The sequence below is a fragment of the Aspergillus saccharolyticus genome (genome assembly GCF_003184585.1).
Source record: "Aspergillus saccharolyticus JOP 1030-1 unplaced genomic scaffold BP01scaffold_3, whole genome shotgun sequence".
In the NCBI taxonomy this organism is placed as follows: Eukaryota; Fungi; Ascomycota; class Eurotiomycetes; order Eurotiales; family Aspergillaceae; genus Aspergillus; species Aspergillus saccharolyticus.
This window is the reverse complement of record NW_020290613.1, coordinates 130408-157250: the sequence shown is the minus strand read 5'-3', so window position 1 is coordinate 157250 and position 26843 is coordinate 130408. Positions and strand designations below refer to the sequence as shown.

Here is a 26843-nt window from a genome sequence, read left to right as displayed (position 1 = left end):
AGCGGCCCGGAGCATGAGGGTAGCATAGAAGTACATGTCCTGAGTAATCCCTAAGTAGTCCTAGATTACTCTAAGAGTAAATACTAGAGAAGTAACTATTATTCTAAGTTTTTATCTAAATTTATATAATTTAATTATATAATTTAAATAAAATATATTCTACTAATATTACATAATTTATTTTTATCTTCTAGTATATTTATTATTTACCTAGTTCTTAAAAAAAATATTAAGTCTTAATTTAATAATTATTTTATATTTAAATCTAAACTTTGTAAATGCAATATATTCTTAAGTACTAATAGTATTAATCTAAGTGTCAAGGTGCGGGCTGGCTGGCTTAATCGCAGACGAGGTGGTAGGACTAGCAGTTCTGGCTGGAGGTCTCTTAATACAGGTCTTCTGGATTCTATCTTCTAGCTACTTAGTCAGGCTATTCTCAGGTTCATAGACAAGACATAGCTCGAAGAGCTACAAACAGAATCAGGAGCGGGAAGAAGATTAGGGAGGTTGTGGATCACGTGCAGGGCGGTCAAGGGGTAGGAGTTAAGCAGGTCGGGTAGGTCCTCTGGGGCTGCACTGTGACAGCGGAACACCTCCAAGAAACTCTACAGTTCGTGAGATGGCCAATACGTTGCTTCAAAAGCGTAGAGATCAGAAAAAACTAATAACCGTGGGAGAAAGATAAGTTATAAATTTTGTTATAAGCCATAAAGCCTTAAAAAGTCGATATTTCTACTAGCTGAATATTAAGCAGGCGAAGTATAAGAATCCATAGATTATACAGGCCTGGTTCAACTATGTTCAAAGGACTATATCGGAGTATAGAATTCTTGAAGAAGACAATTTCAATTTTAATAAAACCGGCTTTATAATAGGCCAAGTTGCAACAGCCAAAGTAGTTACTCGATCAAGCTATCCAGGAAGGCCTTTTCTTACACAGCCAGGTAACCGCGAATGGGTAACTTCAATCGAGTATACCAACGCCGCCGGCTGGGCGTTGAAGCCGTACTTAATTCTTAAAGAAACAAACTATATAGCAAGCTGGTATGAAGCTTCAATTCCGGGCGATTGGAGAATCAATACATCTCCGAATGGCCGGACAAGCAATAAAACCGGCTTACATTGGCTTGAACATCACTTTATTCCATCAATAATCAACCGACGAATTGGCAAATACACCCTGTTGATTCTTGATGGCCATGAATCGCATTCAACACCTAAATTTGACAACTTATGTTATACGAATCACATTATTCCTATCTGCATGCCTCCTGATTCATCACACCTCTGCCAGCCGTTGGATGTCTCTTGTTTCGCACCTCTTAAGAAGACATATTACAGCTTGGTGGAACGCCTTGCACGTGCCCGGTATTTGAAGATTGATAAAGGTGATTTCTTGGAGGAGTATCCAAAGGCCCATATTTTGGCGTTTAAGGAAGCCAATATACGGAGTGCCTTCAAGGCTTCAGGCTTAGTTCCGTACGATCCAAGCCAGGTGCTTAACAAGCCGATTTATGAGGATTGTGATAGCCGGCCAAGCAGCCAAGATTCTCGGTCAACAATCTCAAAGACGCCTGTCAATACAAATCAGTTTAAGAAGCAAGAGGCAAGGCTTGAACAACTGCTTAGTGGTGTAGCTGATACACCAATGAAGTCAGCCTTAGACTACGTCTTCAAAGGCGCTGAGATGGCGTTAAACCGGGCGGTTTTGTTGGAACAGAAAGTTCGAGAACTCCGCTGAGCAAATAAGAGGTTAAACACCAAGAAACGACAAAGGAATAAGCAGCTTACAGACCTTAACGGCCTCATTGTTAACGAAGCAAGGGAGGCATTCCAGCGCGAGTATGAAAAGGATGAAGCCCTTCAGATTGAGGATCAGAATCAGCCGCGCCGCCGGGCACCTCCCAGGTGCAGCGAGTGCGGTGTTCAAGGACATATACGTACGAGGTGTCCAAACCGAAGAACTGTGTAGAAAGACGTTTAAAATGGTGTAATTGAGGCTTCAAAACACCATATATTTGTATACAAATCAAAAATCCATGTTGGTGCTGCATTTGGTGGATCTGCTCGCTCGCTCGGCTGACGATTACGTTAACAGATGATGACGGAATGTCTTAGAGATGGACAATACAGGACAGTACGGCTTTATCACTTACGATGAATGGGAGCATAATCCCCTTAAATTAACTTCTCAGCTTGACTTCCTTGTCGACCGTATTGAACAGTAATCATATGTCAGAAGAAGCCACCTTGACTTAGATGACTTATTATACATTGTGCGGAACCTGTCTTCAGAGTGGTATGTTTGCGTGTTTGTATAATCTAGGACTTATATTCTTTATTCTCCAGTTTGTGCTAAATTCCGAAATCATAAAGATATAGAGGTACCAGATAATATAAGGTGAGTTATGAATTCCTTCGAATTGATATTATCTATTCTAGCTAATGTTACGCGTTATTTCTAGTCTTCCTGTCTGCTTCTGAGACCCCCGGGTTTAGATTAGTAAAGTACTTGAATATTATTTACTTCAGTGTTTTGAGTCTTCTATTCTAGTTAAGCTACTATGAATATCTTGTCCTTACCTATATATATTATCCAGTCGGTTGTGTTATGCTCGGCTGATACTGGGTTATTTCTGAAGTGTAGGTAATTCTGGAGCATTGCAGCTCTGTATGTATTCGGCTTAATCTTAGCAGCGAATGTTCCCGATAATCGAATAATATCTGTTAGTGATTAACTTGCGGAGGCTGGTTTTAAATAATAATATATTTTCATATCATGGGGATCGACAATATAAAGGTGGTGGGCTGAAGGTATCACAAAGAATGTTGAGAATTGTTCTTTGATATCTCTTCGGGTAGCAAAGTGAATTCTCTGTATATCTGGTGGCTTGCCAGATGGGATGGGCATGGATATATCCAGGGTGAACTTGATCGGATTCGACCGGGGATTAAGATGGAGGAGAGGGCGGAGAAGTGGCTTGAGGAGGCGAATGAGTTTGGGATGATTATGATGTCGATCGGTGAGTTACCCTTCTGGTGGAGTGTGGATAGGACCACCGCTGACGACTGTGATATAGTAAATGCGACGAGTGTCCATTGCCCACGTTTGCGGGCCACTGATGCATTATGCCAGTGCTCAGCTTATTTTATGCCCAGTAGATCACAAAACGGCTTTCCGTCGTCGGAAAAATAACTAGGTATTGTTTGTAGACTACCGTCCGTCTATACGAACGCCCAAACCCAAGGTTTCTGCGATGAATCCTCCAGCAACACTCACTCGGATCCACAAGCTAAGGAACAGCCTGGCAGGCTACGCAGGACCCTTCGCATCCCGGGCCTGCTCATAATGACTTCCACATGCCCGCAATATATGAAGGCTATAGGGAGCTTCTTTTGCCAATGTCCGTCTGGTACTTGGAAGACATAAACACGCTCCTTCAAAGAGTATCTGACGGCCCAGGCGTGCCGTTCAACTCGATAGGTGGTGCAAGGTGGAGCATTACCAATTTCCAAGGACATGCTATAGAAATCACAGTGTGTCCCCGTATTATACCATCCCTGGCTATTCTAATGTCAAGTCTTAAATCTTATCGTTCTTTGCTACGCATATAATGCTACTAGGATAGAGCATCTTAACCCTTAAGCAAAATCCAAAGTTAAATGTCTCCCTATTGCAGAACCCTAGGGAGACTGCGCATTAGGCACGGACTTCCGAGTTGTTCATTCCTGACCAAGCCCTAGGTGCTGGTCCGTAACCCGGAGTTCCAGGTGTACGCATGATCCCCAGATACCATGTGACTGTGACTAACTATATCAGGAACACGATTTGTAAGCTTTGGGCCCATATCAGGTTGATCAGGTATACGGTATGCGATTCCAGCCACAGGACTCCTAAGTGAGAAATATAAAAGCATTATCGGACAAAAGTTGGTCTTATCGTGCGCAGCGACTGGCATACTCGGGCGCGAAACGCGGATGTCTGCATCAATTGATGAGACCAAGACGAGTGGTGGCCATTGATATAGTGTCAATAAGAGTCCGAGATGCTATGTTCAAAATAGTTCAATTATACTTATTTTCTCACGATATAGACTATCATTAGGAAGACTTTTGAAGTTCTTGACTTTCAATAGCGCTAAATATGCGATAATGCAATATTATGAAGATCCCAGGAAGATAGATATGCATGGCGTAGATGCTCTGCTTAAGCTTTATGCCAGGTATTGATTTGATTGAACATTGTAGTGGCTCTATCCCTAAGCCTGTTTTTTATTATGGTCCAGGACCAGGCACTTCAGGAAGCCTCCGAAGGCGGGGTCAACATCAAGAACCTTCTGTGTGCCAAAAGCCGTCCTGCACCGTTTCCTGACTTATACTCGAGATCTCAAGATCCACCACAACGGCATCAGCTCGAGGTCCACCCCGCAAGATTCTGCCTGGAGTTGAATTGGACGACGAGCTTCGAGTATTCCGGGAGTGCCCCCCCCATGGTGTCCATTGGGGTGCAAAATGGCGAATGAGCTGGCGCAAAAAGGGTAGGCAGGCACATAATATGATGAGATTCGCTTCAATGTTGCTATCCACTTGGTGTGGACGATATGGCCCATTACCGTTAATTGCGGTTTCTCGGTTTCTCATTCATCACAGAAAACATGGATGAGAGGGCAAAGACTCTACTCACACGAATGTACAGACGAGGGCGAGGTGATACGAAAAATCTTGAGAATTGATCAGTGGCCATAAGGTCGCCAGCCGCACGATACTCATGATAATCGTCCTGCACTACGTCTCAGTCATCCAAAGGCAAAAAGACTTTACCAGTCAAACCCTAAAGGTTCCGAGATATTCGTGCCGCCGTTGCAGTCCGAACGTGGTAAGAAGGGAACAAGCCGGGTTTTGCTCACAAAGAACCAATGCCAAACATGAGAAAGGCACCCAACTTCTCCATCAGCGGCATCTGGAGCTTCGAGACTACTCGAACGGGAATCAGTAGCAATATAATATCGCTGATAGTATTCGTGGCGGCGGTCGCGAGGTATGCGCCGTTTCGATTAATGCAAGACCCTTCGAGAATCAACGGATTCCAGTTTTTCTCGATGGGGTGACAGGGAAAGATGAGCACCACAGTTAGTGCTATCGTGTATCCAACAACCACAAATCCCACGAGAGAGAGTGTGTATACCCACGCTTTGACTGTGTACAGGAGTCTATAGTACAGCATGAGCAAGGCGAGCTTTGCGAATGCGAGACAAGGGAGATAAACAATTGAGGCGGTTATCACGGTCTCAATGTTGGATAGGGGCGGATTTAATGCCTTAGCGTAAGCTGTGCGCCTTCATAGAAGTGGACGGTGGGCAGCAGTTGCACACGCATGGGAGCTATACCTTTTGTAAAGCTACCAGGGTCGAGGGAGACAACTCTGTCATGTGGATGCCGACCCCAGCGTGGCTGAATCCATCTACAGCAGTCCTAATTAGCTCAAATCTGCTTGATGAGCGGTGCCACTCGTACAAAGTAAGGTCGCTTGGATGGCAGCAGCAAATGTCTTTTTTGAACGATATAGGTAAGCCGTGAGAATTAGGACCAAAGCGTGAGATTGAGGGGTTTTACCCAGGCCAAAATGATGAAAACTACATTCATAAGCGTCATGTTGTGTATTCGGGGAACGCAGATGCAGCACGAGCCGAAAGGGGGGGGTTCCTAGAATTCGTACCGTCATCCCACCAAAATCTCTTCATTACAGCAGTCTTTGTGTAAATCCGCATCACCAGACAGCTTGTGCTCAACACCAGTCCCAACACAACTACCACTTGGTTTGCCTTTCCCAGGTATGGCGTTCGAAGCACGGACATAACGAGTGATTTGCGGTAATTAGGCGACCCTACGGAAGGGTTATTTGCCTTCGAGCATTAAGAAGATTGAGTATGCAGAGCCAGGTGTGGGCGTGACAATACTACGTGTAGCAGCTGCAGGGCGCTGGAAGTCACGTCATATCCAGTATCATCATCAGCAGTAGCTATTCGCCACCCAGACACTTACATATGGAACTCTAGAACTTACATTATATACTCACCTTAACAATGAGCTTGTTAGCGGCTCCTTAGTTTGCGGTCATGGATGTATTGAAAATATATGGGTTTACATAGAATTATTCGGCTGCAGAAAATTGTTTGATGTTAGTATAGTTAAATATTACCAGAGCTGCATGATAGAACCTATCACCGCTTCTTATTTACAATTATACATAGAACTCATATAAGTAATCATTATTCATGATTGCTATCATTGAAATAGGCATTTAATATAAACAATATAAATAGCCTTCGCGAGTCTATGTAGTCTCTCTCTGCCATGGGCGTAGGAAGTCTCTCAGGAGGCGATTTCTGATTATTCAATGGTGCTTCATTGATCCTTGTCAATATCGAAGGATCAATGACCAGAAGGCTTGAGGCAAAAGATGCCGCCGCAGGCGGGGTAAGACAGCAGAACCTGACGAGGCGGTAAATGACGGCAGGACCGGGCCTCGAGTTGGCCAATACTCCCTCTAAGTTATTTTCTCATACCTAAGAATATTATCTTTACATGCGAAGTTTATATTTAGTATTATATTAGTAGTAAAATAAGCCTATATGAACTGTCAAATTAAAAAATGACAGTGGAAACTTATGGTACGAAGAATAAAGAAAAAACAGCTAAGTTGAGTTATAGTCACTAATCACTATCCAAGTTTTGAAATCGAGTATTAAGATATCGAGCTGCTATTATTATCATAAACTTATAAGTAACTTAACTAATTTTTTTAATAACAATTAGTGAAAAAGACTCGGTCCACCCGGCCTGGGCGTTGGAGGGCCTTGTCAAGAGATCCTGGGTCGTTTGTGGTCATGATAAGATTCGCCCTTGCTGGGCAGAGACACCATCGATGATATTGAGGATTTCTAAGAGACTAAGGCAACCCTGCGAACGGTCAGAGGAATCTGGACATTCATGGCTTCTATTATCGTCTGACGTATCTTCAACCTGGGTGAGAGACTCGCTGATATTGCGGTTCTCGACCGATTAACGTAATCGGTAAGCGAGTGGGCACCCCAAGCGAGTGGGCACCCGCGCGTGTCAGTTTCGTGTTCTTGAACTTGAAGTAATTTAACCACCAACAATTCCACCAAATATGCCTCGATCGTCAAAATCTTTGGTGGAACAAGAGGGCCGTATCTGCCTTGCCATTAAGGCTATCTAAAATGGTGAAATTCTGTTAATTAAGGAAGCTGCAAGTGTTTTTAATATTCTATATTTAACTCTGTAACAACGTCTCAAGGAAGTCAAATCACGGTTAGATATATATGCTAATTCTATAAAATTGACTCTTCTTGAAGAGAAGGCTTTAAAAGATTAGATTCTTTTACTTATAAAGCGTGGGCTTTATTCTCAGCTGTTTTATATTTAAAATATAGCAATAATTCTTCTATAAAAACAAGACTCGAATTCTATAGTCTTCTTGGGTAAACAATAGGTACAAAACTTTGTTAAATATACTCTGGAATTAAAGGATTAGTTCTCTTGAAGATATTATATTTAATATGCGAAATGTGAAGATCTAAAGCTTTTAATAAAGTAGTTCAACTATGTTAAAGCTATAAAGAGGGAATATAGTATTCTTGATTAAGATATATAGAACTTTGATGAAACCAGCTTTGCTATGGGAATAGTGGCTACAGCCCGTATAGTTATATAGTCTAAATATAAGAGTAAGCTGTCTCTTATACAGCCAGGAAATTAAGAATAGGTAACTTTAATTGAGTGTATCAACGCAGCTGGTATAGTATTGTTACTGTACTTGATTCTTAAAGATAAAGTTTATAAAGAGGTATGGTATCAAGGCCTTCTTCTATCTAATTAGTATATTAATTTATTACTAAATAGTTGGATTTCTAATAATATTAGTTTATATTGACTTCGTGAATACTTCATTTCTTCTACCAAGAACTAGTAAATTAGGTAATATAGTCTCTTGATTTTTAATAGATACAACTCCTATTTAACTACTAAATTTGATAATATATATAGTTAAAATAGTATTATTTCTATCTATATACCTCTGTATTCTTTACATCTTTATCAACTACTCAACGTTACTTGCTTTGCACTATTGAAATAAGCGTACGGAAGCTTGGTAGAACAACTAATCTGCTAGGGTATCTACTATATTAATAAGATTGATTTCTTGGATATATACCTAGAAGTATGTTCTCTTGTCTTTAAAGAATCAACTATTCGCAATGCCTTTAAGGCTTTAGGATTAGTTCTATTTTAACTGGATAAGGTGCTTGATAGGCTGGTTATACAGCTCTATGAGTCTACTCTAACTGATAGTATTACTACTATATTAACTATACTAAAAACACCTAAAAATATAAAGTAATTATGAAGGTATAAAACTATAATTAAAAGATATCTAATATAAATATACAGTCAACCCATTCTCGCAGATGAAAACATCGGTATTCTATATTATAAAAGGATGCGAAATTGTCTTTAACTAGGCTGCTTTGCTTGAGCAGGAAGTTGATAAGTTGCGAACTGGATTAGAGAGATAAAATACTAAGAATAAGAGATCTTATTATTAAATAGCTGGTCTAAACAGCCTTACTATTAATAAGGCCAAAAACGCATTCAAAAGAATTCGTGAAGCTGATCAAGTTGGTAGAAGTCAGCTTAAAGAATCAGCTACTGGTAAGGAACAACCTCGCTGCCGGGCACCACCTTACTGCAGCGAGTGTAATACAATTGGATATATAAGAACAAGGTGTCCTACACGTTAAAACACCAAAAAAACACGTTATTTCATTATTATATGGTGTATATAAGATTCATCTTTTCATGGAAAGGCTGTTCGGGTGGGCGCGGGTGCCCACTCGCTTGGGGTGCCCACTCGCTTACCGATTACGTTACGTTACACTATTTGGCTGACGAAACTTGAGCAGCCTTACCCGGACCCCGCCGCGCCCCGCTCGGAGGCCCACTTGCAGTACCTGTTTGGGAGAGTGCACACCTGGGCCTGCAGTTCCACACTCAAAAAGTACAGCCGATGGTCTTGTTAGTAAACCGAGAAAGTGCAGGGATTCCAATCCTTGAAACAGTGCTGTCTCCCTGACAAGCCATATCAAACCCGTAAAGTTACACATGGATCAAAAATACTCAATGGGAATCATTCAAGTATCAAGACATCCTGGATAGAACCTTAACCAGATAGTTAAAATAAATACTGTTAGCAGGCAGGGCACACGACCTCAAAAGAATAAATTTTTTTTTAAATTCACATTGCTTTAAAGATGGCTACAAAGGGAAGAACGGCACAAACGCTGCATCGAAAAATTTCATACACGGTCATGAGATTGGAGCCTCGTCCGATTGTCCGCTCGACAAATGACAGAAAATCGCCGGATTTCCATATCCTGCTCCTGGATTCTCATAACTTGGCAGGTCGACGCGGTTGAGTTGAGTGTGAGAGTGGTGTTGCTGGTCTGCTTGCACTTGGGGTCGCTAAACAGCTGAACCGAGCAGTTCGTGCCGTTGGCAATTTGCACAATGTATCCCAGGGCACCACCGTTGAGAATAGCATCGTGGCAGGGCAGACTGGTGTTTCCAGAGAACGAGGTGGTTTGACCGGTGCATCGCTTGTTTTGGTACAGTAAGATCTGCCAGGCAGTGCTCGGGTTCAGTGTGGATCCCTTGAAAGAAGGAAATGCGGTGGTGATATGGCAGAGGAGGCTGAGTATGAGTGACCAGACCGCAAGTGTGTTCTTCATTGCTCAGACTCGGATCATAAGCTAAAGTATCGGTGGGGTGAGGGGTGTGAGAAGAGCTGCTGGGGGAAGTGGTTGTGTGTTTCGGAACGCTGTGGGGATGTCGCGGTAAATGTTCAGGCGCTAGGAGACAGGTGGCTGATCTCAAAGAGGTGCAACTCTTTGTTTCATTTTGTTCGCTGTGAGTATGTCGGGTGGATCAATAGGCTTCAGGGAGTGGGCAGCAATGGGCATTTGTATGTAGGTTTGGTTCGAGATTCATGTGATCGAAGAGTGAATTGGGCAAGGGGGATAGTAGACTCCCTTGCCACCAGAGGGGAGTATTTTTGGAAGGAAACATGTGCGTCATGATGTCACTTTCCACGCATGTCTACACACAATGCTGGGCTACCTCTGACAGTTTCTCCCCTTACTTGCCGCTGTCAGTACCATGAAACCATGGACCGCTTGGGCTAAATCTGCAAGTATTGCAGAATGTCTTGGTCAATGCTGTCAACGACAGGCTGGTAGATGCCGTCAACTGGCTGCGGGTCTAGACCAGTAATATCATCAGGGGCGTATGTCAAATCAGCTGGCGCCACTGGTTCGACGATGGGCTGCTCAGTCGGACCAAGGTCATGAAAGTCGACCACCTCGGAGTATCTGTGGTTCGTGTCAGCCAGTGCCGGGTGTGTGGCACGTGATCAGGAGCCTACATCATAATCTTCCACTCATCTATGGAGTGAAAGGTTTCCTGAAAAGACCAGTCAAACATCTTCTCTGCGACCGGTTCATCGTTCGGGTCATGATAAACAGCCAGGTAGGGATGCTCCAAAGCTTCCTCGGCGGAGATGCGCTTGTCGGGATCAATCACGAGCATTTTTCCAAGGAGATCAACAGCTATATGCATTTTCGTTAGACGTATTCCTCCTAAGTAGTCCAAGGTATACTCACCCTGTGCGTCCGCTCCTGGAAAGAGTGACCCCCACACAGGGGGCTTGCGTTTGCCTAGTGACTGAACGATCTGCAAAGTCTGCCAGGTGTTAGAGCTTGAGCCAGATCTCGACCACTCCTTTAAGCTTACTGTCTTCGTGCTGATCCTCTCAATCACCTCGTCCGGAGGGCTTCCCAGCGCCTCCGTGATCAAGAAGAACTGATTGATGTGGTCCTTGCCGGGAAACAAGGGCTTCCCACGCAGCATCTCCGCAACAATACACCCGGCACTCCAGATGTCAACCTGCTTGCCGTATCTTTGCCATGTCAGCATAATCTCCGGGGCTCGGTAGTATCTCGTTGAGACATAGCCCGTCATCTGGGGCTCTTGAAGGCGCGCCAAGCCGAAATCACAGATCTTCAGATCGCAGTTCTCGTTGATTAGCAAATTACTAGGCTTGAGATCCCGGTGGATTACACCCGCCGAATGGATGTATTTCAACCCCCGCTAGACCGTGTTAGCATCGATAGTCGACGATACCATCCATGGAGGAGGATTACCAGAAGCTGATATGTGAAGTACTGTACGAACTTTCCGTCGAGGGGCTTAGCAGTGAGGAGCCGATTCAGATCGGTACCCAGGAGCTCCGTGACAAGGTACCTGAACAACCCTGTTAGCATCCCCACTTCGATCCTTCTTCCACGTGGCGATGACGCCAGCTAGGTCCGGGTCCCACATACACATCCTCAGACGGGGAGATGAAGATATCACTCAGGCCAATGAGCTGTTGTGCACATGTTAGTTGCAGGGAGCAACAAGAGCAAGCAGATCCACGCAACACTTAGCACGGACATTTTCATGACGTAGGTGCTTAAGCAGCTTGACTTCCCGATACGTACGCTTAGCGATCGTGGGGTTTGAAAAGGGCTTCATCATCTTCTTGATGGCCACTGGTTGGCGGGCGATGAGATCGTTTGCGGAGCTGCGAGGTTATTTTTGGGTCAGCTGTTGTGCCCCGTTCTTCTACTTTCCTTACCAGCAGGATAATATAGGTGTAGGGAGGCAACAGGGGGAGCCAATACCAGACAAGCCCAAAGGCTCCAAGTCCGACCGGTTGAAGGTCCGCATATCTGCACAATTGACAAGTTTAGCGGGGGAGAGGTTCATTTGCACTACTACGACTACTACCAGGTCTCTCCGCCGCCGGGGGGAGGGGAGGGTTTTCTTGCCTGTTTGTGGTTTCGAAGGTGGTTCCCAGGATCTGCGAGCGAATAAACTCGGCCATGACCGCGGGTGGTATAGATCCGATCGGAGCAACGAGGATAGTAGTAGTATGATGTGGAGGTGGTTGTTGTTGTTGATGATGATGATACCTGAGATTGATGATGCAGTTACAGGAAATGGAAATGATGAACGAAGGGTAATAATGTCAGTGGCGAAGGAATCCCAAGAGGGGGAAGATTTTATCGGGGTTCAGGGCGATTGTATGACAGCTTGACAAAGCTGCATCTCGATCGGCCGCTAGTGTTAAGGGTGTGCCTCGGCCTGTTTGGTCACGTCTGTGGCGCTCGCAATGGCTGCTCAGAGGGTTCCCGATTCTTCCATCGACGCGGGAAACGAAATGGAAACAAAGATCGGAGGGGTTGCAGTGGGTGTGATTGACGGGATGAGATGCCAACCAGCAAGGCTGCAGGGAGGGTGGTTTGTTGTGTTGTACAAATGAATTTTATTGTTAGGAGGCTGGGATCGAAGGGAAAGGGAGAAGAGGGAGAAACAGGGGAGTGAGGAGGAGTGAGGAGGAGGAGAAGGTGGGGTGTTGATGTGAACGAACACCAGTGAGCTGAGTGAGGTACTGTACTTCTTGTCCCCCCCCCCCGATGGCTCTTTAGTGGTACTTAGTACTCCGTACCTATACATAAATAACAGTTCTAGAGTGCTAACCATGGTCTCCTCCCCCTCCTTCTCCACCGCTCCCTTTGGCCCGGGGAGAGATAACCAACATCTTTTAAAGTTCATGATGGATCTCTCAGGGACCCAAAACTTGCAGGGACTATTCTCCCCAAATTTCCCCAAATAATTCGGTGAATGAATGACCCCAGTGCATGCAGCAGTGGAGGAGCCTGTACCTACCGTACAGCCTTGTACATGTACCAGTATCAGTGCACTAACAACATCGATCGGTCCAGAACGTGGTGCCCTGGTCGACGACAACAATCAAGGCAAGGGAGAGAGATTGGAAGTGTCGAGAAGAGCAGAGAAAACCGGACTGTGCCTGTCAATCGTTGTTCAGCCGCGGGAATTAATCCCCTGGAGCCAATAAGCAGCGACAGTACAGGGGCTCTGACATCATCGATGGTCGGTCTGGTTTTTAAGGTGGTGTGGATCTCCACCGAGTCTCTTCGGCACCCTGTGGACTAATTGACTACGGCACAGTAAGTACGTGGATTCTATCGAACCGAGTAGAGGACTGAGACCTTTGCAATGAAGGAACTTCTATTTCGAGACTACACGAGTCATGGCCAGTCTGCTTCAATCATCGTACAAATCCAGGAGTGACACTGAAAGCCGTAGGCGAGTCGTCGTCGCTCCCTGCCCCACTGCTTGATTCCTACTGCGGCCCCTCCCCAGCCCCTCGTCCTCCTCCAACAGTAGATCTTCCTCCACTGCGTGGGACAAGTCCGGTAAGCTCAATAACCCATTGGCTCGCGCTTTCTCTGACAAGGTCTCGTCGTGCTCTGTAAATCCGACGCTGGCATCTGCTTGGTAGACTCGGATGCCCTCGGGGCGGGGATCCGCTTGAGGTCCCACCGGGACATTTTCCTCCGCTGTCGCTGCTGCTGTTGCATAACCTGTTGCCAAGTCCTCTTTACAACTCGTGCACAAACACGAATGTTGCGGCGAGCATAATGACCGACACTTGTGTCCACATTCCCACACCTTATTGCAGATGCTGTCGCATTCAACTTCGGAATGTGGAAAGCTGTGACACTTGAGGCTACACGCATGGCCGCAGTCGAGCGTCTCGCCGCATTTTCTATGGCACCCACCATTGATGTACTCCCATTCCGAAGGGTCTGCGATGAAACCTGTCAGCCTTGACATAAACCCCTACCACGTCTGAACGCAAACCCACCTTTCATCCACGCCATAACCTTATGCTTGACGCAGGTCAATGGCAGCTCCACTCCAACTCGCTGAGGCTTCATGATGGACAGCACACGAGCCCACAGCGCGCTGTTGGTTGCAGCAGAAGTTGCATTCCCAAAGATATAGAACCCGCATCTGGCGCGCGACAGGGCAACGCAGACGCGGTTCTCGATAGACAAGAATCCGATGTTATCCCCGCCACTGCGTACCATGGAAAGGATGACAATCTCGTTCTCTTCGCCTTGGTACGAATCAACGGTAACAACCTTCAGGTACAAGCCTTGTAGGTAGGGATGTTTCTTCAAGAGGCTCAGGAGGCGCTTTCTCTGTCCGTTGTAGAAAGTCAAGATGGTGATGTCGTGGACAGGCACCCCATTCTGCAACAAGTAAACAAAGAACCCCACGATCATCTGCGCTTCCGTCTCATTGAATTTTGAGGCAAAGCTATCGCGGCTCTCCGGCCAATTGTGGGAGAAGAAGAAAGACCGGCGGTCGCCCATACCGACCACTTTCGATCGCTGAAGAACGGATCCATGGTCCTCGAGATTGCCGTAGATGGGCTCCAGTAATTGTCGCACCTCTGGAGGCATTCGTCTCTGCCAGCGCAAGGTGATATATTCCAGGTTATTATTCACCAGCCGCTCAAACATGGAGACATCAAGGTAGAAGGGGTCTCCTTCCAGGTCCGGCACAGTGCAATGACCGCGCAGCTGTTGATGATCGCCAACGAGAATGAGGTGTTGAAGTGAATTGAAACATGCAGCGGCGATTGGGGCCTCAATGGCTTCGGCAGCCTCTTCAATTACAACGATTCTCGGGTTGAGGCTCGATACAAGACCTCTGTACTTGCTCAAGCCGGTGGCAGTCATCCCGATGACTTTCGCACTTTGAAGGATCGCATGATCTACCTCCCATCTACTAGCCTGCAGCCACTTGCAAGCCTTTTGATACTTGAAAGCAAGCTCGCGAAGGCGTCTCGTAACCTTGTCTTTGAGGAGCTGCCGAAGAGTATCATATACGTGTCCGCGCGCTTCGAGTTTGACCTTCCACAAGTCTACAACCTTAGTATGATCCACCGTGACCACATGGGAGACGGAGTGACTTCGCCCACACATGGTCTCAACAAGATTAAGGAAGCGGCCTTTTAGATAGTCAGCACCGTCATCTTCAAGGCCTTGCTCCCCCTCAAGCTCTTTCAATTGTTCGTACTCCAGATCTATCTCATCTTCGAATCCGAAGTGATCTTCTGCATATTCGGCCTGGAAGGGCACCGCCTCCTCGCCAAGCCAAGCAACCAAGGGGTCAATTTCGTCATCCTGCTCGGAGCTAATCCAGTCCTCGGCTCCTTTCCTCAGTAGATCTAGCTGAGCGTCGGTCAACAAGTCATATCGCTTGAAAGTCTCAGACGACAGCGGCGCACCCGCATGCTCAGCACCAAATGGCTCCAAGAGGTCGGCTATTTCGTGGGTAAGCATTCTGCAATCCCGAGTGGCTGCTGCCATAACGCCGCCACCGACAAAGCCGGGATCATTCTTTCGAATAGCAAACAGAGTACGCATTTTGACACAGGGGTCAGAGCTACGCGCCCCAAGGCGAATATATCTCCCCTCTATAAGCGAAACCAGTCCGAGAAGCTGATCCAACGCATGATTTGTCTGGGAAGCAATGATGATGGGTGGGTCATTGGGCTTCATATTCGAAAGCAAGATCTTCAAGGCAAGGACTGACACATACGTCTTACCAGTTCCCGGAGGTCCTTGCACGATGGATAGTCGCTTGGTCAACATATTATGGAGAGCTTCCCACTGAGTTGCATCGCAATCTCCAATTGGTGATGAGGGCCATCCTGCAAGCAGGTCAACTCGAATGTCTTCGTTGCAGTCGTCAATTATAGTATGAAGATCAACACGCGGATTGGCTTTGACGTATTCGGGTGGTTTAATGTCAGGGTCAAGGCGGCATATGTGGTCGGATAGGGGGAAACTGCATGTCACCATCAACACCACACAGAGACAACAGCGGGACTGCACTCACTCCTCTTGGTCCATCTTCTGTAAGGCGGTCATGGTGTGTCTGACCGACTCAAAGTATCCATCTTTAGCTTCGACCATGAGCCACTCTTTTTGAGGGTCGAACTCGATATCAGAGGGCTTCGCGAAGAAGATATCTATCTCCGGAGGCTTCAATTTAACGCTCTCCAGAGCTCTGCTCGCCACCACCGCAACGACACACTTGGTGCGGAAGGCATCATCTTTGGGAGTCAGTGCTAGAAGAGACCCAGTAATCAATCGATTTGAGTACTCCCAGGCAATATTCTTTCCGGCACGGTGTGTGGAGAATTGAATACGGAACCCCAGCCCTGTCGAAGCGCAAGTAAGGCCGATGATATGTACCTGGCAATGGCGAAGGTGAGCCACAAACGAACAAGACCCTCGGTTTAACAGAACAGCTCACCTTTTCGTAGATCGAAGCTACCTTATTGTCCATCATTCTGGGGTTTTCGCGGACATGTGCTACAGCATCCCTTAGCGGGGCAACAGCGTCTTCTCTCAGCAGCTCATAGTGCGCTTTCAGGTATGCATTCTTTGACTCCCAGGGACCGAAGATGTTATTGGGAACGAGATCGACGAAGTCGTCATCGTTGGCATCCACGGTACCCATGATCTCTTCCGAAGAGGGCAGCTCTGGACGGTTCAGCCATGGCTCGGAGCTTGTGGTTGCTGGAGGGAGGAGGTAGTTTCTGATTTCCGGACAGGCGTGGCTCTTCTTATCTTGGAAAACTTCTGCTGGCTCAGAGAGTTTACTCGTGTGCAGGAAGACACCGCGTTTGTGCTTCTTCGGCTTCATGTTGCGGGATTAGTTCGGGAAGGTGGGACGAGGTAGGTCGTGTTTGGGCGTCTGCGCGAGTGTCAACGACGATGATAGCTTTGTTCGTGCTCAATGCTTGGGAAGTAAACAGTATTCAGTGAAGAGCCCTGCCGATGTCCAGAAGGTGTCCCTTCAGGGGAGGGAGTTGGATGTGTTGTCCACGACTGAAGGGCTGGAAGATCTGCGTTTGAGGGGAAAGATAGCTTTTGAAGCACTCTGCCCACGTACAAGTCCGAGTAAACGAAGAGTAGGCAAGCTATCCTCGATGTAGTAAGGGCGAGATTTACGAAAAGCTCTTATCCCAGCAGCATAGAGAGTCGAGGAAAAGGAGAAGGTTTCCGACTGTGGAAGGCAGAGTCTCGGATGGGTGAAGTCACCTGGTCAGCAGGGAAGTGAAACAATTCACACAAGGCTTTGATCTCAGGCTCAGACTAAATGATCTGCTTCACTAAAGCATTCTCTCAGTTGTCATCGGCCTGGATGATGAAACTGATCAGTGTTATCCGAAGTCCAGCTCGTCGCTACGGTAGGTAGACCATAATTATTCAATCCCGAGTCGACTAACATGTCTACCGGCGCGCAGCACAGAACAGCGTTGGCACCGCCTGATCCAGTAACACGGACTCTGTAATCAAGCCAGCTTTGCAGCTTGACGAGCAGCTTGCAAACAGGAAGCTGGGCCATCTTCAACGACCGTTCTGTTTGTTGGACACGAATGACGGCAAACAGGCCATCCAGACATGAATATCAGTGCTATTTCTGCTCCGTTTAGCAATATGCCACCTATTCAAGTTCACCCAACTAGCTACTCCTTCAGTCAGATCTCTAGATCAGTGTGTATGTCTTGGATGTTGTCACAAGGCGTGTAGAGTCGAAAACGACGCTAAACCGTATGCAGCCTCGTTACCAACCTGAGGCATCGGTAGGCGGTCAGCGTGGACTGTATCGGGGAAATGATCCCGCACCGAGAGAGCGCCCCAGCGCAATCCGCGACGGATCGCAACTCCAAGCCTACATTGAAGTACTCTACTCGTGGGCAGTGTAATTCGAGATGCTAACTCCCTCCGACCCATGAATTTGAGAGAAATGTGCTCCCCCAGAATATCTTATACTCGCAAGCATCATCCGAAATAAATAGAAGTATGCGCGCATGGCATGCGACATCAACAATTGCCTTCCATTGAACTCTTATCGAAGCCTCACCCCCACAAGCGTTCGAGCAACAACCTCGACCGTGCATACGCAATCTCAAAGGAGCCACACACACACACTATCTATTGACATTGGCACAAAGCTAGCTATAATTGACGGTTCCCTGCCGCAATATGGCCTCCCTCGCAGAAGACGATGATGATCGCGATCTCGCGGGTAATGGCCTCTCCCATGACCTCCGAACAGCCGTCGGCTAACGCATTCGCGACCTAGGCTCCCAAGATGGCAGCTCTGATAACGAAATGGAAGATGCCCTTCGAGACGCGGACGAGGGAGCTAACGACAACGACCCGGACGCCGACGCTGAAGACGCCGACGCCGACGCGGAGAGCCAGTCCAATGTCTCCGAGAGCGCCGGCGGCGCGACGCAACAGAACCAGGACGTGGAGATGACGCCGCCGGGCGCTGCCAATGTCGCTTCGCCAGTCTCCGTATACCACCCTCCCGTGCGACCGGAGTGTCTCACGGCCTCGACCTTCGACATCGTCCCCACAACAGCGGCCCCCCACAGCACCTCGATCAACGCAGTCACGGCCACCGCGGACATGCGGTGGGTGTTCAGCGGCGGCTCGGACGGATACGTGCGCAAATTCAACTGGGTGGACTCGATCAACAGCAAGCTGATGCTGACGGTAGCGCAGCGGCATCCGTTTGTGGACAGCGTGATCAAGGCCGGCGTGCTGATGACCTACTGGGAGAACATGGACGGGAACACGATATCGCCGGTCTACTCGCTGGCCAGCCATAGCGAGGGCCTGTGGCTGCTGTCGGGGCTCGAGTCGGGCAACATCCGACTGCAGTCCGTGCGCCACGAAGAGGGCAAGGAGATCGCGCTGCTGCGACAGCACACTTCGGCCGTCTCGGTGCTGACCCTGACCTCGGACGAGAAGTCCTTGCTTTCTGGAAGCTGGGATAAGCGGGTTTTCGACTGGGACCTGAACACCGGGCAGACGCGCCGCGCTTTCGGGTCGAGCGCCGGACAGATTTCGGCGATTGAGATGCGGCCGGAGTCCAGCTTACCGGTGCCGAAAGATGTCGTCGAGCCCCCGCAGCCAAATGGCACGTACTCGTCCAACTACGAAGCTGCAGGGGGTGAGAACAGCTTTGGGTTCATGGACACGTCAAACGACCAAGGCGACAATGACGCTGGCCCGGACCCGCAGGCGGGCTCGCCAGCGGACTCGCTCTTTGGCGGTGCCGACTCTCTGTTCGGCGATGGCGACGGGCCGGGTGGTGAAGAGGCCGGCGGAGCTGGGAACGCATTCGGTATCGATGAGGATGACGAGTTCAGCAAAGCGCTCACCAACGGGGTGCTTCCTGACGCTGATGCTGCCGGTGACCCGGAGCCGAGCCAGAATGGCGCTGCAGAAGCCGTGCCCCCCGCAGAAGCCGTGCCCCCCGCAGAAGCCGTTCCTGCGCCCGCAGACTTGAATGCCATGGACCAGGCGCCTGATTCGAGCGGAACAGCACAGTCCAATGGGGGGGCTTCACAGCCTCCGCCCGTGGTCAACGGCCTGCCACACGCGGAGGAGCCAGAACCGACCGCACAGAGCAGTGCGTTCAGCGAGCCGGCACAGCCCGAGCACACACCGAGCAACGACAACACCTTCCTGGGGGCATCGATCGACGGCACGATCCGCATCTGGGACCGGCGACAGCCCGACCCGGTGGCGCGGATTATCCCGCGCAATGCGCCGCCCTGGTGCATGAACGCGTGCTGGTCCCCGGACGGGAATTACATCTACGCGGGCCGGAGAAACGGGACGGTCGAGGAATACAGCCTGCACAAGGGGCTGAGGGATCCGGAGCGGACGTTCAAGTTCCCGCAGGGTAGCGGGCCGGTGACGGCGCTGCGGGCGATGCCCAACGGGCGACATATTGTCTGGTGGGGTCCTTTTGCATTAATTCCTTTTGATTCAGGACAGCTGACTGACCCTTCTAGTGCATCTCATGATATTTTGCGGCTGTACGATCTGAAGCACGAGCAGGTGACGCGGCACTCGACGGTGCCGTTTTTGATCATTCCGGGGCATCGCACGGGGACGGTGTCGCAGTTGTATATTGACCAGGCGTGTCGGTTTATGGTGTCGACGAGTGGGAACAGAGGATGGGAGGGGAATACGACGGAGGTCTTGTTGGGGTATGAAATTGGAGTTCCTCGGTAACCAACTAGTTGAGAGGGATGTACGTGATCGCTGAGTGCAATGCGTTCCTTCCGCGAGATCTGACGATATACAGACCCTAATAGCAAGTCTACACGGGGTTGTTACTTTTATATCCAGTCAGTTATCGAATGCCTTGTCGTCGGCAAACTCCGTATTCATAGCCAATCCACAAAATCATCTCATAAATCATTACCATCATGAATACCAACCCCAAATCAACGCCAAACCCCAACCCCAAATCACCTACTCATAAAACCCCTCCAAATCCACCCCCGGACAAACCTCCTCCATCCCCTTCCTCCAAGCCCCATACAACTCATTCCCCTCCCACTTCACCTTCCCATCCCCCTCCTGCTCAAACACCACATATCCAGCCCCTTCATCGTCGTCTTCCTCACCCTCAACCCCACGTACCCCCCTAACCACCCCCCTTCCCCCCTCAAAACCCGGAGTAACAACATGCCCCCTAGCCTCCACCTGCCCTAACCTGCCCCCGGCATTGTTCACGGTAACCAAATACACGCCCCCACCGGGCAACCGATCCTCGCGCTCCGGCCGCAACGGCATCGCCATCCACGCCGCATTATTATACGACTCCACCCGCTCGGGATCATGCTTGCCGGGGACCGGCCTGTCCAGGAGCAAAGAATCGAGTCGGCTCACATCCACCACCATCCCCGGGGATTGCAGGTATAGGACTGCGTCGTAGGGGACGAATTGGATTTGGCCCAGACGGAGGAGTTTTGTGTCGGACAACCCTGAACCGGAGGAGGTGGTGATGGTGGAAGTGTCGATTGGGAGGAGCCAGATGTTGTGGGTCAGGGCGGAGGTGCGAAGGTGTTGGAGGGATTTTGATATTGTTGATTCTCTGAGGGATTGGCTGGAGGGATTGGGGTTGGGGTTTGGGTGGTCGGGGCTGGTGTATACAGCGTCCCATTCGCGCGGGTACATGAAGAGGCGGTCCTGGATGGCCGTGTGGTTTTCATTTCCGGTGAGTTGGTGGAAGAAGAGGATGGAGGAGCAGATGGCGGCCGGGTCTGGGGTGGAGAGGAGTTGGAGGTAGGCGTATGTTCCTGGGGCTGCATTCTTGTCTGGGTTGTGCTCGGTGGAGCTGGAGGACAGGGTCTGTTGGTGGTTCTTTGAGGATGCGGCAGCGTCATCGGCGAGGATGTCGTTGCTGGTTGCCTCGTTGTTTATGGGGTATACTGGTGGTGGTGGTGGAGGCGGTCGGATGGCGTCTTGGATGTTGCGCACGGATTGCTGTTGCAGGAGGTATCCAGAGAGGAACAGCAGGAAAGTGAACAGACAGATGATGCTGGACGACAGGATGATGGAGACGGTGGAGGAGGTCAGAAGGACCATATTTGCGATGCGATCGGAATGGTGACTGCATGGATTATGCGGGGGGAGGGGGGGGGAATGTGGTAGAGTTAACTGCCTTCAAGGATTCAGGTACAGGCACGCCCTTTTAAGTTTGGACTAACTAGTTATAACTAAAAGACTCCAAATTGACACGCATCCTGGAATAAATCAGGCGGGACAGGGTCCGCCTCGATGTCAACGCATAAACAATTAACAAGTATCAACCCATGTTTCACCCAGGTAACTTAGAGTAGGAAGAGCGCGCGTTGTCCGCGCGATTATCGATAAGAGCCAGAGAAAAAAAGCTTGGCATGGCACTTCCCGAGAGCCACTGCAGGAATAGCTTCCTTCTCACTTGCACTTCTAACCTACACCTACCTGGCATCTCCTTCAACGACACAACGACACACTCTTCCACCTAAACGATACACCTGCCCCCTCTCCCTCCCCTCTCTGAAAGAGAACAATGACCCACCGCGCCGACGCAAGCACCTTCCTCGACAACAGAGGCTACACCGGCCCCCTCATCCGCGGCGTCAACCCCGCCACCCTCTTCGAAAAGGCCGTGCGCGACCGCATCACCGACTCTTATTATTGGAAGGAGCAATGCTTCGGCCTGAACGCGGCCACTCTCTGCGACCGCGCCGTCGAGCTGACCTGCATCGGCGGGGTGTATGGGGTGGCTGAGAAGCCGACCCCGTTTCTGTGTTTGGCCTTTAAGCTGTTGCAGCTGAATCCGGACCGGGAGATTATTCTGGAGTATTTGAATTTTTCGGACACAAACCAGGACAATGACACCAGACGTGAGCCCCGACACGAGGACGATGACTCCTCCGGAAACAACAGCAATGAGAATCACGACGTTGACCCCGAAGCGGCCATCCTCCAAACCCGCGGCGACTTCAAATACCTCCGCGCGCTGGCCGCCTTCTACGTCCGCCTAACCTTCCCCGCGGCCGACGTCTACAAAACGCTCGAACCCCTGCTGCTGGATTACCGGAAGCTGAAGCGCCGCGTGCGCGACTCGTTCGTCCTGACGTACATGGATCAGTTTGTCGATGAGCTGTTGACCAAGGACCGCGTGTGCGGGACGAGTCTGTGGAAGTTGCCAGCCCGCCAGCAACTCGAGGATTTGGAGCTGTTGGAGGAGAGGGTTAGTCCTTTGCAAGCGGAATTGGACGAGATGGAGAGGAGTGATGATGATAAGGAGGAGGGAGAGGAGGAGGAGGATTGAATTACTCCTCGGGTTCTTTTTGTGTCGTCGATTTGGGAGGCTATGGCTTCTGGTCGACGCGCGCGAAGCAATTAATCAGTTTATTACAGGTACTGGACTAGCTGCTCGGGGTTGGTCGAGTGGGTTGACCGCAGCCAGAGACTACATCACGCAGTGCGCGGCGCGACGGTATCCCCCCTGCAAGCCCTGTGCAGACCGTCTGCATATACTGCATCAAGGCCGGCAGTGTTGCGTCAACCTCGAATTCGAGCTTTGGGCTAGCTCAGTCACCCATTGCTCGTCACGCTCAGGCGCGATCAAAACCCGCGAGGGCTCTGGTCGAACACTTGGAGCTGCTGGACTCCTGAGACACAGGAAAGCCGTCTCAGATAGATAAGCCCTCAACTGAGGCACGTTCGGCGTATCTACATGCAAATGTCTCTCAGGATTACCTTATTCCACTCTAAGCAGATACAAAATAACCATTCATACACAAAAAAGCATTAACTAGAACCCCTGCTGCCGATGCCACTTCTCCTGCCACCCCCGGAACCACGGACTATCCTCCAGCGTAGCCACCTCCCAGCCCTTAGCGACCAACCCCCTCTTCACCTGCTCCTCCGCCCACTTCTCCAGCTTCGGCAATACCACATGCTCCACATGCCACGTCCCCTTATACTCCATCAGATTCCTCTTGCCCTGCTTGAGGACCGTCGCCGCCAGCGCCGGCACCCCAGGCTCATCCCGGAACTCGGTGACGGGCGTGAACAGCGCCTTGAAGTTGAACACAACAGCGGCGGACAGCGGCAGCCGCCGCAGCGTCTGCCAGTCCACGCGCAGGTTGCAGTCCTCCAGCTTCAGATCGGGGTTCTGGGTCTCGCGGAGTGTCTCCTGCGGGTCGCCCTTGGGCATGTACAGCGGTTCGCCCACCTCGATGCCCCAGGACCCTCGCTGGATGGGTTTGTCGGTGGGCATTTTCGTGAAGAATCTACATCGCCAGATAGCAAAAATTATTAGCCTGTGTTTCAAAAGAAACAGCCATTCTTCCTTCTGCTCTGTTCACCCGAATGAAGACAAAAAAAAAAAAGTGGGGGAGAGGGAACCCACCGATCCATCGAAAACTGCATCTTCTCTTTATAATCCGGAATCTTCTCATGAATCTCATGCAGCTGCATCCCGATCTTTGTCCCCACATTCCACCCCAGCGACGAGCACACCACGCCTGCCCGCAAAAAATAAAACCCCGTCCGCTCGTCCCGCAACATGATCCCAAAGTCCTCGGGGATGTTCTCAATCAAAATCTCCAGCGGGTGCCGGCTGCCCACGTCCTGCGCGGTGCCGAGGATGCGGTTGTGAAAGACGTGTCCCTTCCCCCCCGCGAGCTTCTGGAGCTGGAAGTACTGCGGGTAGCGCGCCGCGACAAATTGCAGCACCATTTCCATCAGCTCCTTGCACGCGAGCTCGGAGCCCGGCAGAGAGCCTAGGACATTCGACCCGTGTTGGGCGTACAGAGCCTGGCGCTGCGCGATGCGGGCGCGGTAGGTGTTTTCGAGCTCGATCCACCAGTCTGATTCCATTTTTGTGAGGGCTTTTGTTTGTCGTATCAGTGATTAGCATATGCTGGGCTGAGGGATAGTAGAGAGACAGAGGCCAACTCACACATCGTCTGATGATATGCCCATCGAAAAGGTCGGTACGGCCGAGGCAGCGCCCTGTCGATGTCGAATTCCCGGTACGCTTGCGGCAATGGCACGCCGCTGAGGGTCGCGTAGTCCGGGAATTCGCCCAGGGCCTTGATCTCTCCGATTGAGAAGCCCGTCGGCGTGTATCTTCGGTCCGGGCTGGTGCGGTAGTCGGCCGTCATAGACAGGATGTGCTGCTTGATCTCCTCCTCGTCGATGTCTTTGTACGCCACCGGGAGTGGCAGCGAGGCGAGAGACTGCCGGCGCTGCGGCGGGAGAGCGTCCACATACGTGGCCGGCGGGGAGTTGGTGGGTGCTTGCTTCTCGTTTGTTGACGGTGATGGCTGGCGTGTGCGGCGGCGGTTTGATCTGGTGTAGCTGCGCAACCGCTCTCCCACGAGATAAATCCCTGAGAGCGCGAGCATGCACAGGCCAAGCAGCCAGACATTATTCTGATTCAATATCGTATCCATGATCCAGGTGGAGTGTCTAGTTCATCAAGTAGGCTGTAGATCGCCCAACCGAATCCGATTCCCACGGGCTGTGTATTGTGTAGAGATGTCCCGAAAATCCTCACTCCAAGTCCCCTCATCCCGGACGCAGCGACATCTTAATAAGAAGAAGAGAGGAAATCGCGTGGAAGATCCACAATCGAGCCTCACCTCCCCGGCGGAGATGGGCATGGATGTATGTAACTAGCCCTTCGTTTCGATCTACCATTTTCGGTCGCTGCGGCTCAGCGGGGGAGGTGATGTGCGTGCACGAAAGGTCTTTTTACTCTGTTGGGTGTGCGAATGCAGAGAGGATTTGATAAGGAGGGAGGGGGGGGTATGCATGACATCTTAGCCTGGTTTGATAGGACCGTGATGTGCGTGTGTGAGTTGGATGTTTCCTGGGGTCTCGATGATATATGCCTTGAAGGTAATTCGACCGCCACGGGGTAACTTAGGAGATGATTTGCTGCGTGACTAGCTTTATCGATGGGACTAGTACTGAGCAGCAAGGTGATGGATGGTAGCTCTGTGTCCTGGCTGATGTACTGTACTGTACTGTACATGCTTGCACAGCAATGCGCTTATCAGCTCACCGCGAGATCACTACTGCCGTGTGTCGAGCATCCTTGCGCCGCAGTTCAACGTGTGTTGTCCTTACCCAGAGGTCTTGCTCGACACATGTAGGGTCTGCAACCTCCATTCACTCATTCTTTGAATGATTGCTGGTGTCAACTCCGTCCACTACTCCGTCTTCCAACAATTGCAGTATCGAGAACCAGACTCTCGCGGGGCTGGAGTGCCATCAGATACCATCTTCAACCCTCGTTATCTCCCCCACAAAGGAAAGCAGGGAGAGATCAAAGTCGACGTACAGTGACATAGTGAATGACTACCGGAGACAGCAATCTGCTCTTGGATTGGTGCATGGCAAAGGGAGTTCGGATCGAGCGACCTGAAGTGGAGAAAAGTCCAGTCGATGCAGTGCACACCTCCGCATTTCCTGGAAGGGTAAAGCTATCCCTATCCCGCCTGGTCATGTGCCACACACACACACATACAGTACACAGTTAGAACAGTATAGCATTAGCATAGGTATTTATCTGTTCCTGAGGATCTCTGCATACTCAATGACCAAAATCCCACGTAAGACCAATCGCCAGCTGCTCTACCCGTCCATTTATAACACAAGCCGCGAGTAGCTATCATATGGTAACGAGTACGGTCGTCTAAGATAGAACCACCAATACGGAGTACATAGAAGAGAAGAGAACTACTACTCCCGGTCAACCTCAAAACCACCATCCCCCAATCTCATCCTGATTCCTCAAATCACAGAGAGCCGATCAGAATCACAGACCAAGAGTTCAGTTGGTACACGCTGAACACACCCTCAAATCTGAAACGAGGCTGCCGATCATGATGAGTTCATCTCAGTCAGGGACAGGCAAAACACCAGGAACGCAAACAGCTATGACATCATGCTCTGAACGATGATTCCGCTCACAAGCTGCTTGGCGAGGGGGGAAATATGATGCAGGTACCCGCTTTCTATATTGTGATTGACGAAGATAGGAGTCAGCACACGAGTAGAAATTAGAAAAGGTAGTGATTGTGCTCAAGGATAGTTTTTGTGGTGGGGTGTGAAATGGGTGGGTGATGTGGATCGAATCTCTTGTTCCTGGACGATGGAGAAAAAAGCCAACCAGTAGGTTGAGTGGCAAAGGATGGAGTGTGTGTGTGGATGTGTGTGTGTGTGTGGATTTGTGGGTGTGTGGGTGTGTGGGTTTGTGCGCGTGTCATCGCGATCTACCTCTCCGTCGTCATTATTCTCGGAGGAATCATCAACAAGGTTTTTCAGTAGGTCCATCAAACGGATGTGACGGATGTACCCGCACCGAAGTTGGTGGTTCAGAAGATTATGCGGAAAAAGTTAGTCACGTTTTACGGTAGGTGATACTTGCTAAGCCCAAGGGATCAT

At 49.6% G+C, this 26843-nt stretch overlaps 10 protein-coding genes across 10 annotated transcripts; 3 read left to right on the top strand and 7 right to left on the bottom strand.

Annotated features, from left to right (window-relative positions):
- Positions 1-1517: 1517 nt before the first annotated feature.
- Positions 1518-1939, bottom strand: BP01DRAFT_388610 (uncharacterized protein; the record flags this gene model as incomplete). The annotated part of the gene is made up of 2 exons (XM_025577848.1): positions 1518-1740; positions 1795-1939. 2 exons carry the CDS (start codon positions 1937-1939, stop codon positions 1697-1699), a joined length of 189 nt encoding a protein of 62 aa, XP_025434736.1. The 3' UTR covers positions 1518-1696.
- A 2265-nt stretch (positions 1940-4204) lies between these two features.
- On the bottom strand, positions 4205-5939 carry BP01DRAFT_332721 (uncharacterized protein). The gene is made up of 7 exons (XM_025573104.1): positions 5720-5939; positions 5617-5636; positions 5518-5551; positions 5391-5464; positions 4911-5290; positions 4688-4783; positions 4205-4639 (listed from the first exon to the last, which is right to left on the bottom strand). Exons 1-7 carry the CDS (start codon positions 5856-5858, stop codon positions 4330-4332), a joined length of 1053 nt encoding a protein of 350 aa, XP_025434735.1. The 5' UTR covers positions 5859-5939; the 3' UTR covers positions 4205-4329.
- A 2706-nt stretch (positions 5940-8645) lies between these two features.
- Positions 8646-8825, top strand: BP01DRAFT_288038 (uncharacterized protein; the record flags this gene model as incomplete). Its single annotated transcript, XM_025571523.1, has 1 exon — positions 8646-8825. A coding segment is annotated over one exon (180 nt), but the record flags the coding sequence as incomplete, so codon positions are not given.
- A 555-nt stretch (positions 8826-9380) lies between these two features.
- On the bottom strand, positions 9381-9812 carry BP01DRAFT_379157 (uncharacterized protein; the record flags this gene model as incomplete). The annotated part of the gene is made up of 1 exon (XM_025577129.1): positions 9381-9812. The coding sequence occupies one exon, from the start codon at positions 9810-9812 to the stop codon at positions 9381-9383; it is 432 nt and encodes a 143-aa protein (XP_025434733.1).
- A 224-nt stretch (positions 9813-10036) lies between these two features.
- Positions 10037-12155, bottom strand: mpkC (mitogen-activated protein kinase mpkC). The gene is made up of 9 exons (XM_025570322.1): positions 11952-12155; positions 11805-11852; positions 11575-11704; positions 11463-11506; positions 11283-11382; positions 10873-11229; positions 10743-10821; positions 10505-10688; positions 10037-10451 (listed from the first exon to the last, which is right to left on the bottom strand). Exons 1-9 carry the CDS (start codon positions 12005-12007, stop codon positions 10262-10264), a joined length of 1188 nt encoding a protein of 395 aa, XP_025434732.1. The 5' UTR covers positions 12008-12155; the 3' UTR covers positions 10037-10261.
- A 1096-nt stretch (positions 12156-13251) lies between these two features.
- Positions 13252-16716, bottom strand: BP01DRAFT_371000 (putative DEAD box helicase involved in nonsense mediated decay; the record flags this gene model as incomplete). The annotated part of the gene is made up of 4 exons (XM_025576640.1): positions 13252-13808; positions 13856-15852; positions 15904-16262; positions 16324-16716. The coding sequence occupies 4 exons, from the start codon at positions 16714-16716 to the stop codon at positions 13252-13254; spliced, it is 3306 nt and encodes a 1101-aa protein (XP_025434731.1).
- Positions 16717-17726: 1010 nt separating this feature from the next.
- Positions 17727-20253, top strand: BP01DRAFT_413191 (WD40 repeat domain-containing protein). Its single transcript, XM_025578992.1, has 4 exons — positions 17727-18105; positions 18163-19834; positions 19892-20133; positions 20188-20253. The coding sequence occupies exons 1-3, from the start codon at positions 18063-18065 to the stop codon at positions 20112-20114; spliced, it is 1938 nt and encodes a 645-aa protein (XP_025434730.1). The 5' UTR covers positions 17727-18062; the 3' UTR covers positions 20115-20133; positions 20188-20253.
- On the bottom strand, positions 20213-21709 carry BP01DRAFT_403307 (uncharacterized protein). The gene has a single exon (XM_025578679.1). It carries the CDS (start codon positions 21474-21476, stop codon positions 20358-20360), a length of 1119 nt encoding a protein of 372 aa, XP_025434729.1. The 5' UTR covers positions 21477-21709; the 3' UTR covers positions 20213-20357.
- Positions 21710-21849: 140 nt separating this feature from the next.
- Positions 21850-23199, top strand: BP01DRAFT_353056 (PRP38 family protein). The gene has a single exon (XM_025574082.1). The coding sequence runs from the start codon at positions 21943-21945 to the stop codon at positions 22708-22710; it is 768 nt and encodes a 255-aa protein (XP_025434728.1). The 5' UTR covers positions 21850-21942; the 3' UTR covers positions 22711-23199.
- BP01DRAFT_111487 (heme-dependent oxidative N-demethylase family protein) lies at positions 22954-24975 on the bottom strand. The gene is made up of 3 exons (XM_025570321.1): positions 24349-24975; positions 23797-24277; positions 22954-23677 (listed from the first exon to the last, which is right to left on the bottom strand). Exons 1-3 carry the CDS (start codon positions 24842-24844, stop codon positions 23197-23199), a joined length of 1458 nt encoding a protein of 485 aa, XP_025434727.1. The 5' UTR covers positions 24845-24975; the 3' UTR covers positions 22954-23196.
- Positions 24976-26843: the final 1868 nt, after the last annotated feature.

Bases quoted from the DNA above. Each gene is read 5' to 3' on its own strand.
- mpkC (XM_025570322.1), bottom strand. From the start codon at position 12,007: ATGGCCGAGTTTATTCGCTCGCAGATCCTGGGAACCACCTTCGAAACC. The intron at 11,507-11,574 runs GTCCGTGCTAAG...TGTGCACAACAG, and splicing joins AGCACCTACGTCATGAAAAT to CTCATTGGCCTGAGTGATAT. The intron at 11,383-11,462 runs GTATGTGGGACC...AGGGTTGTTCAG, and splicing joins ATCTCCCCGTCTGAGGATGT to GTACCTTGTCACGGAGCTCC.
- BP01DRAFT_353056 (XM_025574082.1), top strand. From the start codon at position 21,943: ATGACCCACCGCGCCGACGCAAGCACCTTCCTCGACAACAGAGGCTAC.
- BP01DRAFT_111487 (XM_025570321.1), bottom strand. From the start codon at position 24,844: ATGGATACGATATTGAATCAGAATAATGTCTGGCTGCTTGGCCTGTGC. The intron at 24,278-24,348 runs GTGAGTTGGCCT...GACAAACAAAAG, and splicing joins GGCATATCATCAGACGATGT to CCCTCACAAAAATGGAATCA. The intron at 23,678-23,796 runs GTGGGTTCCCTC...CTGGCGATGTAG, and splicing joins ATGCAGTTTTCGATGGATCG to ATTCTTCACGAAAATGCCCA.
- BP01DRAFT_413191 (XM_025578992.1), top strand. From the start codon at position 18,063: ATGGCCTCCCTCGCAGAAGACGATGATGATCGCGATCTCGCGG. The intron at 18,106-18,162 runs GTAATGGCCTCT...TTCGCGACCTAG, and splicing joins TGATGATCGCGATCTCGCGG to GCTCCCAAGATGGCAGCTCT. The intron at 19,835-19,891 runs GTGGGGTCCTTT...TGACCCTTCTAG, and splicing joins AACGGGCGACATATTGTCTG to TGCATCTCATGATATTTTGC.
- BP01DRAFT_332721 (XM_025573104.1), bottom strand. From the start codon at position 5,858: ATGTCCGTGCTTCGAACGCCATACCTGGGAAAGGCAAACCAAGTGGTA. The intron at 5,552-5,616 runs GTAAAACCCCTC...CGTTCAAAAAAG, and splicing joins TTTTCATCATTTTGGCCTGG to ACATTTGCTGCTGCCATCCA. The intron at 5,465-5,517 runs GTACGAGTGGCA...GGACTGCTGTAG, and splicing joins CATCCAAGCGACCTTACTTT to ATGGATTCAGCCACGCTGGG.
- BP01DRAFT_403307 (XM_025578679.1), bottom strand. From the start codon at position 21,476: ATGGTCCTTCTGACCTCCTCCACCGTCTCCATCATCCTGTCGTCCAGC.